General features: G+C 38.9%; 2 protein-coding genes across 4 annotated transcripts in view; one reads left to right on the forward strand and one right to left on the reverse strand.

Moving 5' to 3' along the window:
- The window catches only part of LOC125899663 (translationally-controlled tumor protein homolog), a 589762-nt gene that overhangs the window by 490312 nt on the left and 78004 nt on the right, over window positions 1–21446 (reverse strand). The window lies entirely within an intron of this gene.
- The window catches only part of LOC125899661 (general transcription factor IIF subunit 2-like), a 75359-nt gene continuing 69151 nt past the window's right edge, over window positions 15239–21446 (forward strand). The window contains exons 1-4 of the mRNA XM_049594115.1: window positions 15239–15406; window positions 15599–15672; window positions 15852–15870; window positions 19000–19144. Coding sequence (XP_049450072.1) covers window positions 15341–15406; window positions 15599–15672; window positions 15852–15870; window positions 19000–19144 — 304 coding nt within the window. The 5' untranslated portion in view covers window positions 15239–15340. The remainder of the gene's footprint in view (window positions 15407–15598; window positions 15673–15851; window positions 15871–18999; window positions 19145–21446) is intronic.

The following is a 21446-nucleotide window of genomic DNA, read 5'->3' on the forward strand; positions in this document are numbered from 1 at the left end:
TGTGTGTTAGGGAGTTAGGGAAAACATACACATTTGTTCATCTGTAATGTTGCCACTGCAGGTCAATGAACTCTGCTGTTTAACTGGTCAAGCATCTCCATTTTCTGTGTTCTGGTTTATTCTGTTCACGTCTGGATACAGAGATACTTTTCTACTTTGAACAATCTTCAGTTAATATTTTCTCTTCCTTTCTCTCTCTCTTAATGATCCAAAATAAAATCCTCCATTATATTAACACTGTATAAGATACATGCTTTAAGTGTACACTTATATAAAAGTAAGAGGATATCAGATTTGTTATGTATGTAAACCACATTCAAACAGTAAATTAAGCAGAACTAAACTAAGCTGAACTGTCTCTCAGTAGCAGAAGGCATCACTCTACTGGTTCATCAGAGATAAGACACTCCCTAATTCTGGGCTCCATAGTCTTTAATGCAGTATATATTTAGGAGTCACATTAATAATTCTGCCCCAGCACACTTTACACTTTTTTTTTTATCTGTATTCATTTGATATTTGACCAAATATGTATTCAGAACTATATTTCCATTCGATTATAATCACCTGGAAATAAGAAATGTTGTGTTTTCCTTCCCTCAGCATGAGCTGTTAAATCCACATACGAAGTGGATACTCTCTCACGGAGTCCGCCATGTTGTTTCTACAGTAGTCCAGAATAGACAAATCAAACACTGGTTCTCAACAGGGCCATTTGGGTTTTGCATTTTCTCATCTGCCACAGTATTTCTCTTACACGCTTGGGACACGGGAGAAGTTTTACCCCTGCAACCTCACCACTAGATGTCACTGAATCCTTCACACTGGACCTTTAATGCAAATGACTTTATTTATCACATAAATTCATAAAGTCACAGTCTCTCATGTGATGCATCTAATTTTGTTGACAGATCTTTCTTTTAGTAGTTACTGTAACATAATGAGGTATTTAGCAGAGATTGGACCAGTCATAGTTTTTAAAGTCACAAGTAAATCTCAAGTCTGTGCACTCATGTTCCAAATTAAGTCCCAGGTCAAGACAGGAAAGTCCTAAGTCAAGTCCCAAAACCAAATATTTCGAGTCGTCATGCGCTCTTTGCCAAGAGCAATGCCATTTTATGAACAGAGTAATAGTATATTAAATTTACAAAACCAAAAGTTAAAAGTTACTTGGTTGTTAAGCTAAAATTAGCTGAGCATTAGCTCCTTAACTATGTTAATATCATCCTTGACGTACTGTTCTTTGTGCAACTTCAAATGTCAGATGAAGTTGGAAGTTGTTGCCTCTGTCTGTTTTTTTTGACCCACATGTTTTGGACATTGCAATTCATTTTTTGTTGATTGCTACAATTTCACAAATGAAATTATATTTTTTTATCATTTTTTAAAACTGGCGTTCCATAACGTAACATTAGTTCTTCATGGTTCTCTCCTGCAACTTGATTGGATGCTGTCAGATTGGTTCAAACAAAGTGGTTCTAATTATGTGTCGACATGCTGGGAATGAATAGGGTTAATGGTAGTTGATTCAGGAAATGAATTTATTTGTGACACAGTTTTTAAATAACATACTTTTAATCTCTGACCTTTAAGTATTTTCAGGTCAAAAGGCTCAAGTCCAAGTGAAATCCAGAGTCACTGGTGTTGAGTTGCAAGGTTTTGTTTGATTTTGTCAAGTCAAATCTAAAGTTAGATCAATCAAATTTGTCACTTGAGTCTGACTTGAGTCCAAGTCATGTGGTTCCAGTCCACACCTCTGCTGTTTATTTCAGTTTGCTAGATTTAGCCATTTGGAAAATCTTCTTTTAATCCTTTGAATGTCTGTAAAAGCCTTGAACAGAAGAGAAGCAGAGGAGGATGCTAGAAAAAGGAGAGGAGAAATTGAGGTTAAGTAATAGAGAGGCAGGACAGAGCAGTGGCCTGTGAGGGAGGCAGAGAAGCAAGAAGGGAGAGCAGAGAAACAGATTGACTGTCAGGCAAGCAGACAGGCTATATCCATCGATACAAATGATAGAGGACGAGAGACAGCAGGAGCCTAGTGCAGTGTAAGCGTCTGGTGCTGTCAGCAGCTTTAAATCACACTGGCACTCCACAACAAAAAAACACACAGCACCATTGTGCCGCCGCCCCAACAATAATGAACAATTTATACTCTGGACTCTGCTTTCATTTTGTAAACACTCTGTTGTGTTCTGAGTGAAAGTAATGATCCATGTTGTAGTCATACAAAGAAAAAAACTTTTTTATGCTCTCTATCTGGCTGATTGAAACATATAAAGCTGTTTGATGTGCCTGACATTGGGTGTTTGTGATTTAATTCAAGAAAATGTGCCCAGATTGATTATCAAATTATTGTTGCTTTGGATGAAAACATCTGTTGAATGAATGCTTCTGCAGTTGGACTGTTTGATTAATAACTAGTGTCTATGGAGAACTGAATGAAAAAACCATGAAGTTAAGTAAATCAGTTCTGTCTACTAACACTCTACTATAGTTTAATGTACCCATACATACCATACTGTCACATTGTTCGGGCCTTTGCATATCTTTCTTCACTGAAAAAAATACTTTCAGCCCAAAACAATTTGTCCAATTGGCAACAGCAGCAAATCGTTGGGAATCATGGGTTCCTCTATTGAAATTGGTGTCCTTTTTTAATATTAACATTTATCAAACAAATATTTTATGTATAAATGTATGTTTCAAAAACACAGCTTACCAGATGTATTTCACAACTTCCTCCTGATGAACTCTGATGTCCATTCATATCCAACAAGACAAGCAGAGGATATGTATCTTCCCTATCACCACATAACACTCAAGCAAGATACTTTGAAATACAGAGCATTACTCTGGAACAACAGTCCTTACTTTATTAAAACCTGTCCATCATTACTCCCATTTGAATCTTACATGAAATGAATTGATTGAATGATTATTATATTTTCTTGTTTTGTCTGTTATATTCTCATGTTCAGGAGAGAAATATTATTTGTAATAGAATAGATCTGAATTTCTAGAGGGGAGGTTTGCACCATAAGCCCCTTCAGGTTTCTTAAGTCTTCTGCACAATCACTTCCATGTTTATTTTCATATACTTGTTTTTAATCACTCCTTGTGTGATGCTAAAATTCAAAATTTAAATTCAAATCTGGGAAATACAGTGCAAAGCAGTTGTGGACTGAAACTTTTAGGTACTTATACTTTACTTAATTACTTTCATTAATTATTATTTTACTTAATTATAGTAAACTACTGACAGCTGTAGTTGCCAGCATCCTACCGTTATTTAACAGTGTCACTACTGTAATTTATTTCAATGGTATATTACCTTTACATTTATTACAGTATTCTACTGTGGAACATGAGGTTTACAGTGCAATACTGTAGCCAATTGCCAGTAGTATACTGTATTTTTACAGTTACTGTTTTTTTAACTGTGTGTGTTACAGTACACTGTACTTAAAAGTTTTCTTCATATTCACACAAACTACTGTAAAGTGCAGACATATGCTGTAAATGACAAAGTCTCTCTATTCGTGGTCTAGTACTAAAATTTCTAGCTCAGTTTTATTTCTGAAAATGTATAATCCATTAAACATCTATCATTAAAGAGGACGAGACAAGCAACAGCTTTGTGGAACAGTACATTTATTGAAAGGTAGCAAAAAGTAGGCTAAATGTCAAAAAAGTATCATTTTAATGTGAAATGAAATGTGAAATGTGAAACAGTGTAAACTTAAGACAGCTGTAAAATATTGTCAAATGACAAAAAATGACAAACGCCATTAAAAATGCTGATATACATATATCTATAACGCCAGCTGTCATTTACAGTATGGTGAAGCCACTTTTACTGCAAGTTGCTATTGTATGTGGTGAGTTTAGGCAGAATGTGTCTATGAGGGTAGCCTTGTTTAGGCTAGCTGTGTGTATTGCTTATAGTCAGTCACTGCCTTCTGAAGCACAAGTAGTTGTTAAGTTTTGAGCATATAAAGACAGGTCTGTCAGAGCAGAGGGGTGATGATGACGGTGGTGAAACCAACCTAAAATTCTTGAAACAACAGAGGCTTTGGCCGTGGAGCGCACAGGGCCATGCCCAGTGATGCGGGGCAGGGTGTCTGTGTCTCTGTCTGGGGCTTGTGTCCACTCAGCCTCCCTGCTCTGAATGGAGGCCAGAATAGATGCTGGCTTTATTTTCATTGGACAGCCCTCCCAGCAGAAAATCACAGTGTGTGTGTGTTACGAGATGTCTAAATACCCAGGCCCACTGCATTCATTCATGAGTTTTTCTTCCCACACATTCTGTAGTCTAAACCCAATCGGCACTGCTGTACGTCACCTTAACAAAGACAGAAGAAGTATGGAGAAATATAAAAGCCATTAGATGTAACAGCACTGAACAAAATAGGCGTTGCAGTTAGAAAACCCAGCCTTTCATTTGCTTCACACAGTCATACCTAAATCATGTGGGTTGCTCAGAACAAAAGCATAATGCATCCACTTCCCAAGTTCATACTTGATGATTCAAACACCCAGTCACAGGCCTATTTCTGTGTATTGCTGCCACCTGCATACACCATACGGCTTATTTCAGCTGTGATTTACTGAGGCAGTTGAAGCTTTTTATTTTTCTCGCACATTTTGTAAAAGCAAAAGAAATATCAAACGACAGAGGATTTTTGTCACAAGTAAAGTCAGACCATCTGTTTACTGTTTAGCCAGGTAAATGTCACATGGACACCCACACAGTAAGATATGTATAGATCTACACATAACCTTTCAGTGTTTGTTTTGTTCTTGTAGCTGAATGAGGGTAAATGCCTGCAGACATGTTCTTTACTTATGTAAAACTGAGGGCGTAGAATTCATTTGAACATTTGTGGGGACATATATGAAACAGAGGGTTAGGGCGTCAGAAAATCCAGAGCATCAAACACTTAATTTCTTGCTTTCTGGTAAAAGTTTATGCATTTTATGAATCAAATTATGTTGTAAATGCATACTTTTATTAAAGTAAAATCTTCTGCTTCTTTCATGTTTTTACTCAAGATGATGAATTCACATGCTCTAAATACTGAGGGGAGCATGTCTACAAACAGAAAACTGACAGGGTGTGCCTTTTACTGTCTTAGTGTTTCCCTCATATATGCTAATATGGATTGATGAGGCTTTACTCGGCAGCTTCACTGGTGTGATTGTAAGTATAAATGTTAGATAGATTGTCTTCAAGATTATTATGTGTGACAGAAATTTGTGTTGTGGCTTTAAAGTTAAAAGGCCATGTCAGTATGAAAATGGTTGCTTATTAATTCATTATTGCAGCGACAGGCAAGCATACAGTCAGCACAATGAATTAATCAAAGCAGTAACCTTAGATCTTCATGGCCGTCTGATGAGTGAAAGGGGAACTTGAGAGCTGCTGGTGGAAATACTGTATTTAATAATGAAGGAGAGAATCTAAGATGGCACAGACTCACACTGAAGACCACAGAAACAATGTTTGGTGAAATTTCTTTAAAGAGTGGAGACCGGGAGACTGTGAGATATGTCTGTAATAAGTGTTCAGAAGCATGTGTAAATTATGTTATGGTTTTTCCTAAAAATCAGCGTGACCTCATTTTTAGGTCTCAAAAATGCAATAAAACCAGCAATCAGGTAGGTTTCTGGTACTAAATGCCCCAATAATATAAATTATTGTATTTCCTTTTACGAATCAGACAGATACAGATACAGAAAAACTTTATTTATCCCCGAAGGGCAATTCAGTTCCTACAGTCCACTGACAACACATAAAACATTCACACAACATGATTTAGAGTAGGTGTCAGAGGGAGCATGACATGAAGGAACCCTAACAACTACTGCTTAAAAAGAAGTGCCTCAATATATTTCATCAATGAGTTCTAAGAATCAGAGATAAATAAATAAATAAAAATAGAGCCAAATAGGCCTATTGTACATAGCAGATACTGCAATCACAGTGACCCTGCATTCAGCAGCTTGACAGCAGAAGGAATGAAAGATTTTGAACATGTTAGTCTTCCTCGGAGGCTGCAGATAACGTCGTCCTGATGGCATTAGGGTGAATTCTACACCCAAGACATGATCTTGATTTATTATGTTTCTTGCCTTTTGGAGGACACGTTCTTCCCAGAGAGAGTTCAAGTCTGACAATTTTGTGCCAACAATTTTGGAGCAGACTTTTACAGTGTTGTTTAGGTTGTTCCTGTCTTTCACTGTCAGACTGCTGAACCAACAAATGAAAGAAAAAGTAAGGAGACTCTCAATATAGGACAGATACACAGTACACAGAATAGGTTTTGAAACACCAAAAGAGGAGATCCTCCGCAGTAAATGAATCATGTTAGGAAAAAAAAAAAAACCTGTAATTATAGCACCCCCATCAGGTCAATCTGTGTACTTAAATCTGAAAGAGTGGGAAGATGCATCCTCCCTCAGAGTTTCATACACAGCTAAAGAATGCAATCTCATCAACAGTACAAACTGATATTATATAACATAATGTTAACTACACTTGTTGACAGCTGCTGCTGTCTCTAAATATAAAGATACAGTGTATGCTACTGATAACAGATGAGAAATGCACAGTAGGACATAACAGTATAGAGTACATCGTGCAGGTCGTAGAAATGCATGGCTTGGCATGAAATCTGCCAGGTTACCTCACAAAAACTGTTCACATTTATTTCAAAGACACTTAAGTGCAGAGGTGTTTACTAAAACAGTAATCACTGAGTTCTCAGCATGTCCACTCATATCTGAACTGCTGCATATACACTGTTTTTTTTGATGTAGACTTCCTGCAGGATAATGTATCACATCACAAAGCACTCGTCATCTCAGCATGGCTGCAGGAACATTACTCACATCAGCCCAGAATATCTTAAGGATGAAGTTTCAGAATTTAGGCTCTTCTGATTAAATTCACAGTGCTCAGTAAACACAGTGTCACATACTCAGTGTAATCAACAGCTAATGTAGAAACCAGTAGTGGAATGTAACTAACAGCCCAAGGCTAAGGGGGCTGTTAGCCTGGGGCTAAGAAAGCATTCAGACTGGCACAGTCCTGACTCCTGACACATTCCAAGTGGGCTTTAGCCCAAGGCTCACTGGTCCTGCTCCGGTGCAGGGTTAGCCCCAAGTGTGCAGGGTTATCCCCTGAGAGTGGACTTAAGTTTAGGGAAAATAATTGTATGTAGGTGTGAGGCTATAAAATACAATGTACATTGAGGAAAAAAGTTATGCCTACATTCTTACACCACATAAGTTTAATCAAGATGTGTCAGTCTTACTTGCAGCTGGTAGTGTGAATCATATTACCCTTGTCTTAGATTAACCCCAGGTTAACAATGTGTACAGAGGGCCCAGGGTCAACTCTTGAATTAAGTGTGGAGAGCATGTAAGTACACTTACTCAAGTATCGTACTTAATAAGTGCATGTACCTTACTTGAGTATTCTTGTGCCTCTTTCTACTCTTGCCTCTTTACCACACCTCAGAGGGAAATATGGAACTTTTTACTACATTACATTTACTTGATAACTGTGTTGGTAGTTAATTTACAAATTCAGATTTTGCACAAACAATTAGTCTAATAATCAACTGACATAAAATGAATTGGCAACCAGTCATTTTTTATGTAAAACATCTTATGGTTCCACACAAATGTGAAGATTTGCTGCTGTTCCCTGCAAAAAGTTTTAATAATACTGAGTGAGTCAATTGATTTGAATTTTCTGCATTGAGGACTTTTACTTTTAATTCTTTATATACAGTTTTCCAGTGCTCTAACTTTTACTTAAGTTATATTCTCAACACAGGATTTTCACTTGTAACAGACTAACAGTGTGGCATTAGTACTCCTACTAAAATAAAGGATCTGAATTCAACTGCAAACACTGGTAAAATCAAAATATGTAAAATGAAATATTCAGTAGGGGTCACATTTGTGTGTTGGGACAAAAGAAGAGATTTGTGAATGTGAAATGAGATATTGTGATAACAATCATGAAATATATACTCTCTATATACGCTCTATACTGGAAGAGGCTGGGAAAACAAATGAGTTTTAAATCTCCTCCTGGTACATAAAACTAAGTGTAGTCAAGCAGTGAACCTTACACACCAGCTCTTGAAGCCTTTTACAAAATGTACCTCTATGTTTACTGGAAAATGTCCTTTTCTTTTGGTGTCCTATTTTAAAGACTGCCAACTAAGAGCTGCCATGGCAACAGCCTCTCAGTGCACTGTGAGCACTTACTGAAGAAATTACAACAATGGGAATCATGTTTATATTACATTAATGCCAAATCATGTCAGGCTTTAGAGAAATTATCATTTCAGTAAGACAAGTGCTTGATCAGGATATCAAAATAATATGATGCTATTAATGTGAGAATGTTTTTGAGTGTCTGAAAGTTGGGGCTTGTCAGTGGACACAGTTCAAGATAAATCAGCGTGCTGGCATTTCATCTTGTGGCTGATTGATCTCTCCAGTCTGGCCCCTGAAATGTACCCAGACTGTGGGCAGAAAAATGCCTACCTCAAAGCGAGGATGACCTTGAGAGGAAAGCCAAAACCCTCAGCCAGTCGGTGCCAAGCTCATTTTATCGCTGATGAAAAGAGGTTTCTGAATCTTTCAACCAGCAGAGGACTGATTGAGGGTTTCTGAAGTTTCAGACTTGGGTAATAAGAGGAAGTTAGGCCTCATTGTCCTACCAAAGCACACACACTTTCAACACGTTCCAATGATTCAGATAAACTGCGGCCAGCAGCTGGGACACTTTGGAGGCTGCGTCTTGATGTCTTGCTTTCTGTGTTTTAAGCTTTATGTGAATGTGCTGACGGCTGCTCAGCTCACAGAGGAGACTCTGAGTTTTCTCTGAGTGAAATCTTTGTGTTGCACAGATATGGCTGGTTTGTTATAGGTCACACTGCTGAGAGATCCATTTGGGGCAGAGGAAGTTACATTGATCCAAATCAATAGACCAGTGCCATACTGCTACAACTCCCTGCGGCCTATTGTTATTAAAATATGCATCTCAATTACCATATCCACTGAGAACATTACAGACAAAGCATTGTCACATGGAAGTCTGGGTAAGGGTCTTCTTTCAACTAATTGTGTGCTCTGCTGAGAGTGCAGGCTTCATACCAATTAAAAACTAAACCAGCTGAGCACTGATTCTGCAGAGAAAATTACATGTGGGGTAAAAAATGAAAAGGGTTTACCCCCTTGGGAGCATGAATGTGTTTTAGGGCAACCTTCTTATCAACCCCTGAGATATACTGTGTGTTACACTGACACTTTGGCCAAGGAGTGGTGCCAGAGGAGTGGTCAGTGTCAGCGCCTGACTGATTTAAATGCACCAAGATCAATTCTTAGAAGCATGCACAGTAAACTGAACAGCAAGTCGTCCATCTCTTATGTACAAATGAACAATTTTACCCTGATGGCAGGCCTATAGAGCAAAGGTCATTATGTCCCAAACAGAACTAGGATTCATCTTCAGGAGACCATGAATGCACAGTAGCAGTCCAGTCAGGCTTAGTCATGTTGCTGTGGACCGAAGAGCGGGATAAAATACACCAATTCAGAAAACAGCTGAGGAGTGACCCCTAGCCCACCTGGTAGAGTGTGCACCCCATAAAGCCTGAGTCCTTTGCAGCGACCTGGGTGTGATTCAGATCCGCGGCCCTTTGCTACATGTCACCCCCCACCTTTCCTGTCAATCTACAGCTTTCCTGTCAATAATTGAAAAGTTGACACTGCCATCCTTAACACCAGTGTGTCACAAATATTTAGCTATACAGTGTTTATCACCATGACTTTAAAAAAGAAGGCCGAGGAGGACAGAAAAAACTTGGCGACATCATTGGCAGACGGATTTGAAATGACAAAAAGTGCATCCATCCTATCGGAATCCTCTGCTTTACGCATCTTTGAAACAACCCTAGCACTTGAAATCATAAAGTACTAAACTGGCCCACTGGGCACAGGACCAGGGGCCCAAAGTGTCACTGCCCCCCCCCGACCTACACTGGCAAACAGACATAACTGACACATAACTGAGAAAAAGTCACAAAACTTAACAAGCTCTTGGGCGCCCAGTGGCACAGTGGGTGGCGCAGGTGCCCCATGTACAGGGTCGGTGTCCTTGGTGCAGCGGCCATGGGTGTGATTCCAACCTGTGGCCCTTTGCTGTGTGTTGTCCCCTCTGTCTCTCCTTTTCACACTATCATTTAAGGGCAAAAAAATCAAAATAATCTTTAAAAAACTTTATAAACTCTGCATATATGTTTTAATACAGAGGAATTATTGAACAGCAGTTGCTGGAGGGTCTACAGAGACGCACACGTCTGCATTTCCTGGCTGTAAGGCTGCATTATATGAGTTCTGCATTGATACTGATGACAGCAGGACCATTTTAAATGTTCCTGCCCGATTGCTGAATGTAGGCATTAATGAGGTTAAGTTTTGAAAAACTTCTCTCAGCAGAGGCAACTCACAGTATTAATAACTATAATAGAAAAGTGAGCTTGCACTGCCACTGCGCTGTGTTCACTGGACCAGCAACAGCACAGTTCAAACAGTGTTGTGTGTGAAAGGGCCTGTGAAAATGTATGATTATGATTAATGATGATCACATTGGGCTGTTTTAGTGCCCTCTTCGACGCTGGTGCCCCAAAATGACCTCAAAGAAATGCAAAGAAACTGCAATGAGACACAAAATAACTACAAAATGGGAAAAACATTCACATACAGGCATAAAACAACCACAGAAAGATTCAATATTACCTCAATAAGACACAAACGAGTCCATAGAGACACAGAATGACCAAAACAGACACAAAAATAAACCAGAAGACATACAAACCTTTCACAAGGAGACACAAAATGACCACAAAGAGACAGAAAACAACACCAAAAAGACCTCCATAATGACTACAAAGAGATGCAAAACCACCACAAAGTCTAAATGACTTGCGCCTACGCAGGAGACGTGGTGGGGCACTTTGCATATCTGTGCCCAGGGGCCCACTGTCTCGTTATCCACCCATGCTAGAGATGGCATGGTGTCTGTGTGAAGACTGCAGCTCACCTATACTTTTTCATATATTTAACCCAATATAAGAAGCATATTATATCAATGAGAAAAACTGTTGAAGCTATGGAGTATACAGAATTCTTCTTGCTGCTATTTCATTCTTTCATTCCTTTACTGATTCATTCATTTATTCATTCATTCATTCATTCATTCAAACAGGGAACAATGTCCAGTTCTAGTCTTTGTCCACAAGGTGGCAGTATACACAAATCAGCTGCAGTGGTATAGAGAGATGCTGAGGTATGTAGTTAGTTCAGATGCTGTCCACCTCTAAATGAAGATGCTGTGTTTAAGATCATCTGTGTTTCTCCCTCCCTGTCTAACTTCTGTCTAACTCTTCACTCTGACACGAACTTCAGAAAAGAGAAAATGTTCGACATCTCTCCAGAGTTTATCTTGATTTAGACAAAACCACAGCATACAGGGACACTCTATTGTTCACTTTTTCTTAAAAACCAGCCAGCAATATTAAATTTCACCACTTTAAAATAAATGTCATGTTTTAGTAAGATTGCAGTAATGAAGAAAAACAGTCCCCACTTTGATTCAATTAATCTCTAGTGCTCCATTTTACAAAAAACATATAAACTGTAATTTAATACTGGGTAAAACGCACAGAATTGTGTTGTCTTTGTATATTAGACATAATATTAATTTTCCTTCTTTGTAATTTATGCTGCCATTTTCAAGTATACTAATTACACACAAGTCACTCTGCAGTGATTCATGTTAATGACCTTGAAAGCTAATCTTGATTCACTCTGGTCCTAATGCATAATTTATTAAGCAGCGTAATTAGTGCTGAGCTGACTCACCTCTTCATATGATCCACAACAGCAGGGCTTTTCAAATAGTATTTGGGAAACCTAGTCTATTAACAAGAAGTATCACATATTAAAAATTATACAACAAAATAAGGGCAAGTGTGCAAAAACTCTCCTGCTCTGTAACTCCTGCTGTTTTACACCATAATGGAGCAAACAATGAAGTAGCAGAAATGGAGATAGAGGTTATGAGACATGTTTATTTGAAATAAAAGAGGAAAAATGTATTACTCAAAATGAGATTCACACATCATAGTATCAGAAAGATAATCTTTATCATATTGGTGGGGAGACTGCAGGACCACCTGGACAGTATCACTGTAAAAGATTGCAAGTTGTCTGTTGATCCACATGGTGATGCTACCATTCTCCGTAATAAACCACACCAGGAGACAATGGTTTAAAGGCTTTTCATTAACATACATATGCATTCAAATATACTTTTTAGATAATGATAAATGACAATGGGCAGTGGTGTATAGATGCAAATAGACTGATATATTTTTTTATAGAGAACAAATTTGAGAAAACAGGTTATTTTTCTCTTGTACATATTTTTTCTATTATATTTTTATTGATATATATTTTATTGCTATTTTTGTTTTTGCTATTGCTGTTTCTTGTTGCACTGACTGGAGTGCCACCTTAATTTTGTTGTACACACAATGACAATAAAGGCTATTCTATTCTAATACATCTAAACGTTTCATTTTAGTATTGTTGTGCACCAAAAAAAAGAGTATTAAATGTTTTTTCACCAACATTTTATCATTGCCAGTAACTGTTTATGCTTTATGATTTGGATATTGTCGTATGTTTCCTCAGTCCAGATCCATTGTGTGGTAAATCATTTTGACAAGTGTGTAAGCACCCTATTTAAAGATCCTCTTTTGTATGTGCTCTGCCCTCTTAGTCATTTAATTTTTTTAAAGACGTAAAGACATTTCTATCTGTAATTCCAGTATTGTATTTTATCTTTTAATTAGTATATAAAAAAATGCAGGGGATTTCAATATAAAAGCTCAACAGTCAGAAAAAGTCATTTATTTGCAGGCCCTGACAGAGAGAGATGTGATTGGTTTCCTCTTTTAAGCACTTAGTTTGGTGTGTTAAATGTCAATGACTAAATGAACTTGTGGGCTACAGTCCATCTAGAGAGCCACCTACAGCATGGACCTGTTATGCATTCATCGCTGTGCTTGACCCTGGACTTTAGTGGCCCGATGATCAAAGTGAATCACAATTGAGTTTGACTTTGCTGAATAATTCTGAGATGTGGGTGGTGATTCAGAGGTCTGGACCTCAGGGGTGAGAAGTTGTGTTGAGCTCCTGTGGCAGTATGACCTCGGTACGTAGCCCTTTTTAATCCTAATTATGATTAAGATGTTTTGTTAGAGGCCAGCAGCTGCTCCAGGTGGAGCAACAACACCGTAGTATTATTATTTCCATTATGTCAGTTGATATTGTGCTTAGTGCTGCATATTCTCAAAGTCACTGCCAAATCTGGCCCACTGTACAGTGCGGGGCTGCCTGCTGACATCATACTATTTCACAGTGAAATAAATTAACTCATACTGTGATTTTTTTTTGTACTTCAAATGAAATAAGGTGCCAGAGTGCATTAAAAACTCAAGCTCAAAATAGAGCTTGTTTATCCAAAAACAAGTGCCACTTTAGAAACACCCCTGTGTGTACCTGACCTGTGCAGGGCTGAATTCACCTCTTGGCAAAGATGACGGAGGACAGCACATGCTGAAAAGTTGAGGACACGAAATTCATTTACTGAACACACTGATATACCAATACCATTAATGTTTTGTTTGCCTCCTGCCATCTTACAAAAGTGGCCCCTCAAGAAAAGCAACTTGAGCGTCCCTGTTTAAAATGTTCAACCTGATTACATTACATCACAACTGATGCAGCTGATTACATCTCCATACACATGTGTGATTGTCTCACTGGTGGGATATCATGTAATTTTGATAGATTGCCTGCAGCTCTTAAAACCACACACACCTGAGCTATTTGTCTTTGACCTGTCATTATGCACCTTTTTCCCCCTGATCGTTTCGTCCTACAGTTAAATGATAAATGAAGTTACAGGTCAATCACTTCATGTAAATTAATTAAGCTTTTCTGAGTTGCAAATTATTCCACGTGAGCAAGATCAGATGTTGCAAGAATTCACCATATCTTGGTGGTCCTTGAGCATTTGTAATTTCATGATTTATATAAACACTGGGAAAGCATATACAAGCTACATAAAAGAGTCTGGGTAAATTTCCATCCATATACATGAAATAAAACAAACCAAAGCAAAACATGTAGACCTACATCATTTTGCTGAAGCTAATAGTGTGGAGGAAGAAGAATGTTTGAAGTATGGTGAGTGGGTGAGTATTTTTGAATTGGGACACCTGGCAAATTGCGGTAGTTAAACTTAGCACTGAATAACTTTACAAGAAATACACAAAATAACCCCAAACCAATGCTTATGTATTGCTGAAAAGGCACCTAAAGAAAACTAAAACAGCTCATATGGATATGATGTTAAATAGGTGGGCGTGGCATTATGTGCAATGTCACTTCCATCAATTCAATTTCAATTCAATAAGCTTTATTGGCATGACATTTCTTGTGTGTGGCTAAAGCACAATTGCAATTTAAGACAGTGAAAATTCCAAAATAATAACAACAGTGTATTATTACAAATGCACAGACATACATTTTAAAGGTGAAAAAAACGTATCAAGTGAACAAGTTAAAAAAAAAGGCAAATCACTATGAATGATTATGAATATCATGAATATTCTATACTACTTTATTTTAAAAAAAAATAGCAATTTTATTGGTGTCCAATTTTGCCAATAGCCTAGTGTTAAAAATGGATGCCCTGTTATTGTCAAAATGTGACACTGGAATTATGGATGGAGTCATCGATTCCCTATTTGATTATTCTTTATTTTTTCTTCTGTATATCATAATCAGGGGGTTAATGTTTGTATAACTGTATTTGTATAACTGACAGCTAAAGCATTGAAATTATTCAGGAAATTGTTTCAGAATGCAGATTTTCAGAAAGTATCCCATTTTAACAATACTCAACCAGAGGAAAAAGGAAATGAAGAGAGGGATAACATAAGGTATAAATCAAATTCTGACCATTTCACATTATAAAAGGTCGCTGCTATTAGATTGGTATCTTTATCAGTGTCGTTGTGGTTCGGACTTTTATTGTGAAAGATGTCGCCTAACAGGAAGTTTTATTTTGTAGTAATTCCACTTAATTGGGCACACCTGGCTATATTGAGGCGTTTACGCGTAACTTACTAGTTCTTGTCCACCTTATTTTTACAGTGTTTTGAAACCCTGACAAAACTTAAGTATGTCGGACAAGACGGAGGTGAATCTGACCGGAGTCCAACAAAGTAAAGGCGTGTGGCTGGTAAAGGTTTGTTCACGTGCACCTTCTCATCCGCCCAATAACCAACGGTCAGTAACGTTAACGGTTGTTAGCTCATTTTGCTAACGTCAGTTTGATTAATTAAATGGCCGCCGCTGAACAATATACTTTATGTGAGAGTGTTGTGGGTGTAAATCTCTATCAGCCATTTTAATGTGACCTCTTAAATTTTCTCATCAGGTTCCCAAGTATTTGTCTCAGCAGTGGGAGAAGGCCCAAGAAAAAGGAGAAGTTGGAAGGATTACCATTGGAAAGTATGTTGTGGAAATGATTATTTGTTACATACATGTATTTTGTAATGCTAAAATCCTGTTCTCATCATCATCATCATCATTATTATTATTATTATTATTATTATTATTGTTATTATTGTTGTTGTTATTATTAGTATCAGTGATGCACACTTTTTTCTGTCTTGTCATCCACCTGACAGGAAGCAAGGCAAAACAGAGGTGAGACAGCATCATATGATACAGCACAGCAGGGGTGTCAAGCATTAGGCCCGTGGACAAGAACTGGCTGCAATAGGGTCCAATTCAGCCCACTAGATCATTAGACAAAGGGTGCTTTCACACCTGCCCTGTTTGGTTTGGTTCAGTCAAACTCAAATTCGTTTGCCCCCTAAGTGCAGTTTGTTTGGGCAAGTGTGAACACATACACAACTGGACAGAGACCTTCTTGAAGAGGTGGTCTCGGTCCGGTTACAAATGAACTCTGGTGCAGGTGCAATCAGAACCTACTGCAGTCGTATAACACGTTGTTTGGGTTAAACATGAGCATGTTACAGTCCCAGGGGATTATTAATGTGCACCTCTCCTGTACTGCCAGGGAAATTTCGGTTTATTTCAACCTGTCTCCTATCGTCCTAAATTTATTTCAAGTGACCAGTGACATAAAAATAATAGCATGTTAGCTGTTAGCCTAGATACAGCCGGGGCACATAGTAGTGTCAGATCTGTTAAAACATAAGTGAACGGGCATACTTCAAGTGCAAAGTTAGTCCACTAAACAAGCTTTTTATCCACAAAGACCGCCTCATATCGTTAGGATAAATGTTAGAGAACATATAGAAAACAACATGTAAACGTGTTGTCTTACCTTACCGGTGTGCTGCCATGTTTGTTTACATTTAGCTCTGCTTTCCAAAGCTCGGCCGAAATATGGCGAGCTCTAGATAAAGCCCAGCTGGATACTACTCCAGGTGGAGGCGTCTGGTCCTCGGTCACATCCAGACCTTGAAAATAAGGCTGCAACCGGTCCCATTCCTTGCAACAGAGGCATTCCTCTTCTGTGGGCACTGGGGCACAGCATTCACAGGTACACCACCAATCTCCAGAGTTACGCAGCCTTGCAGCAGCCATTCCTCCTCTCTCATCCTCTACCTGTTACGCCTCTCTCTCTCCTCCTCCGTTCTTTAGTTTCACTAAGCTCTTCGTCAGTGTATTCTGGCTCAAATAAATAAGGGTGGCCATCAAACTCTGCAAAATCAAATTCCTCCTCCACAAAGTCGAAGTCTGGCAAAAAGTCAGCCATTATTCTATAAATCTTTCATAAAATAAATGAATATGGGGCGTCGGTGGCTTAGTGGTAGAGCAGGCGCCCCATATACAAGGCTGTTGCCGCAGCGGCCCAGGTTTGAATCCAGCCTGTGGCCCTTTGCTGCATGTCATCCCCCCTTCTCTCTCTCCCCCCTTCACGCTTACCTGTCCTGTCCATTAAAGGCAAAATGCCCAAAAAAGATATCTTAAAAAAAAAATAAATAAATGAATGAATGAACTTTTCAGGCTACTGTCCGGTTCTGCCTTCCAGCTGTTGCTGCTTGTCCTCGCGAGATTTCAGGCACGGTATGAGATCGCTGCTTGTTCTCGCGATATTTCGGCTGCGCTTTGGAAAGCAGAGCTAAATGGTTAACAGTTTATTTGAGCCAGAATACACTGACGACGAGCCCCGTGAAATTGAAGAACGGAGGAGAGAGAGAGAGAGAGAGAGAGAGAGAGAGAGAGAGAGAGAGAGAGAGAGAGAGAGAGAGGAATGGCTGCTGCAAGGCTGCGTAGCTCTGGAGATTGGTGGTGTACCTGTGAATGCTGCGCCCCAGTGCCCACAGAAGAGGAATGCCTCTGTTGCAAGGAATGGGACCGGTTGCAGCCTTATTTTCAAGGTCTGGATGTGACTGAGGACGAGACACCGCCACCTGGAGTAGTATCCAGCTGGGCTTTATCTAGAGCTTGCCATATTTCGGCCGAGCTTTGGAAAGCAGAGCTAAATGTAAACAAACATGGCAGCACACTGGTAAGGTAAGACAACACGTTTACATGTCATTTTCTATATGTTCTCTGACATTTATCCTAACGATATGAGGAGGTCTTTGTGGATAAAAAGCTTGTTTAGTGGACTAACTTTGCACTTGAAGATTGCCCGTTCTCATACGTTTTAACAGATCTGACACTACTATGCGCCCCGGCTGTATCTAGGCTAATGGCTAACATGCTAACTATTATTTTTATGTCACTAGTCACTTGAAATAAATTTAGGACGATAGGAGACAGGTTGAAATAAATTGAAATTTCCCTTTCAATATGCACATCCAATGCATCAAAACATTGTTTTCTAGTCCAACCTGCTAAAATCTTCTTGCGTAGTTGTCCACATTGTGACATTAGAAAGGTTTGCATTTATCTTGCAGGTCTACTCTTCAACGTTTTGTGCACTTCCTGGATTTTTCCCACATGGAAATTCTGACCAATCAAGAGCAGCTTTCTTCTGCAAGACTGCCTCTAAATGCTGCCGTGAGAACATGAACCAACTCTAGGCAATTATGCAACTTTGTAACAAAATTAGTCCCTGTTTCAGACCAAAGCAAGGCAGCTCTAGGTCTGAAGGCACCCTAAAGGTGCCAGGTTTCAGGAGCAAGTTAGACAAAGCATTACCTACTACCTACTAAAATTCTGTGTCAGAGGCTTTTCCATCCTGACCAGAATACAGTTCTTTGATATAACAATGAATACTTACTGTGACCATGTTTAAAGATACTGAACATTGAGCAAAATGTTGTCAATCAGCAGCTTCAGTTCAAGAGTATCTGTATCAGGAAATATGGTTATGTAGTATGGATAAATGCACAGGTAATGACAGTGAGAAGTAGACTGACTGTTGAAATTGCACTTATTTTTCTTAAGACACCTCAGACTGTTCGTCCGTTTTGTAAAAGGATGAACGTCTACAGAATGTACTTGCACTTCTTTACACAACAAAGGGAAAATATTGGAGCGGGTGGTACTTATAGGTTATTGTGCGATGGTATTATTGGTCTGGCCCATCTGAGATTAAACTGGGCTGTGTGTAGCCCATGAATCAAAACGAGTTTGACATTCCTGCTGTACAGGCAGCTGAGTGATTCACAGCTTATGTGACATTGTTTCCCTTTTCCTTCTTGTATATCATTCCCATTTGCTGCTGCATTGACCCACCTTCTTCATGTCGATCAATACAGTTTCATATATCATATTTGACCTTATCTGATGAATCAAAGAGTTGCTAATACGACTCGTCAGCAGGGCCTTGACTCAGCCGTGTATTCTCAGGTACGTTTCAGCCTGAACGAGGAGCTGACGGCCCTGGGCACTGTGGGGGAGAAGGATGCATCACTGCAGGTCCCAAAGGATCACCCCTTCACTATGCACACAGTGGGTGGACAGACCATGGCTGTCTTCAGCCAGAGCGATGCAGGTCAGTCTCCAACTCGGCTGTTCCGGCTCTCGTCTCTGTGTTTCTTTTGTGCTGGATAATGTCATCTGAAACGTGTTTGAAGGGGGCTTGAGGGTTCAAACTGAAATAGATTTAACGGTGTATGTGATTCCTCTGGCGGTCTACAGGGCAGTGTGGTTTGTGAGCTAAACAAAAAGTCAATATCCTAGACACGATACGATCTAAGAGGCTTATCGCAGGTACTTGCAGAGTGGTGTTAAACAGTTCAGCAAAATAAGGCTTTACACACATGTAAGAAATTGGATTTGAGGGGAAGAGTGCCTGCTTGTAATAAAAAGCTGTTGATTAAGAGTGAGAACACCATCTCCAAGTAACAAGGGATAAAATATAAAAAGCTTGAGTATATTTGACTCAAGATAGAGGTTAGAGTTTGGGTAGCTTTCTTTGTAATATGTTAAATATAAGAATTAGCTGTGCCTTGGAAGATAGAGGAGTCTTATTTATATTCATCTGATTGAGTTGTTAAATCAAGCAGAAACCAGATATAGTAAAAGATCTCCTGAAGCTGTCCCATTGTCTGCTAATAGAGAAACAATGCTCACAGGGATTTTACTCTAGAGCAGCCCCCTGAAAGTCGAAGAGTCGAATCATCAGTCAGAGATCCCTCAGTCGACTGATAATCTCCATGTTTTTTTGTGTGTGTGGGTCAGTCAGTGTGCAGTGAACTTTTGTTCTTGCCTTCATGCTTCTTTCTGGCACAGAGAAAGAGAGGCTTTGTCTGGTCAGGCTCTGAGATAACATTATCTGCCTTCTGCTTAGAAGTGATGAATTTGCAGCTCACAGTAACTTAATATAATATCGTCTCTGGCGTTTGTTTGATATCTGGTGATGGTAAAAAATGTTGCACATTTCGAAATCTGTGGTTTACGCATTGCTACATCACCATCACCTTTAACATCTAGCTGATTTCTGTTCAAACACCATATAAAAAGGGAAACAAATAGAATGTTTGTACTGTACAGCCAAATCTGATCCAGCGGACACATTTCCGACTGGGGTGCAGCCCTACTTAACTCATGCTAGTGGCACATGACATAACCGATTTAACTGTCCTTAGTTGTTCCAGTTTCTTAGGCTCTCTTGCTTTGAAAGAAAGCTGCTGTTGATAGATTCAACATTGATTGCACTGTAAAATTCATGAGAATACTCAGAGTGGCTTCTGATTTATGGAGGACGTTTGCTGCCAGGCATTATGTGTCATACATAAACATGAGCCAGAGGGATTTGCAGGGATTTGCATCAGATCCAAAGCTTAAAAATAGCGGCAACTGTGTGGTTGGGTGTCTGTGAGCGTGTGACCTGATGAATTATAGTAGATTAGGGTGTTACTTTTAATGTCTTGCTTAACTGATCACTCTCATGCGTCAGACCGATAAAAGTAAATAATAATAATGTAGATTTAATTATTCTTTTAAGGCAATCACAAGGGTAATTACAGAAAATTAAGAATCTGTTTTAATTGCCATTTCAAAAAGGGAATTAAATAAATAGTAAGAGATAAAAAAGTTCCTTTAATTCAGTGAAAACTTATATTTAGTCGATGGTAAATAAACAGCAGGGTGCAGGCTGTTTAAATCAGTAAAATGTCAAAAGCAATTCTCTACCTCCCTGGGTGCCGGTGCTCAATAACAATGAAGTGACTGCTCCTAATGGTGTTTTTCAAGCACTTCTAAGGGTGCAAGTACTTGGGTGTTTGGCATAAACACAAAAGGCGTGTTTGAGCATTCCCCAGTCATTGCCAAAGTAGTTTGATGCATAAATATTGACTGAATGGCAAGTTACCAAAACTCCGTCCAAAAATGGAGAGTGTGAAACCAAACTGCTCTAGAGAACTATGCACTGCTTCATTTGGAGTGATAAAAGGCTATAAGTGTGACAGGGCTTTAATTATAGAGCAGAAAAAAACATGACAAGTTAGAAACAACAGGAAAGTTTATTTGTAATAAAATAGTCTCAACTTTTACTAAAGCAAATGAAGTGTAGTTTGTAATGGTAAAAGTGTATGAACAACACAATAGACATTAGTGCATAACAATAGATGTTGAGTAGACAAATCCAGTACATTTACAGTTCACGAGACATGCTATGATTTTATTTGTGCGCTACAAAGTGACACAGTCTTGGTTGCTCTTGTCTTATTTGTCAATATGGTGCATGTGGATGGCCGTGACAGTGGATTTCTGTTTCTCAGGATAATGAGCTGTTCTCTTCCCAAGTGTTTTCTTAGAGTATCGATTTGTCTGCTGTGGGAAGGGGGCACTGG

Source organism: Epinephelus fuscoguttatus, linkage group LG13 (genome assembly GCF_011397635.1).
Source record: "Epinephelus fuscoguttatus linkage group LG13, E.fuscoguttatus.final_Chr_v1".
NCBI classification, from domain to species: Eukaryota; Metazoa; Chordata; class Actinopteri; order Perciformes; family Serranidae; genus Epinephelus; species Epinephelus fuscoguttatus.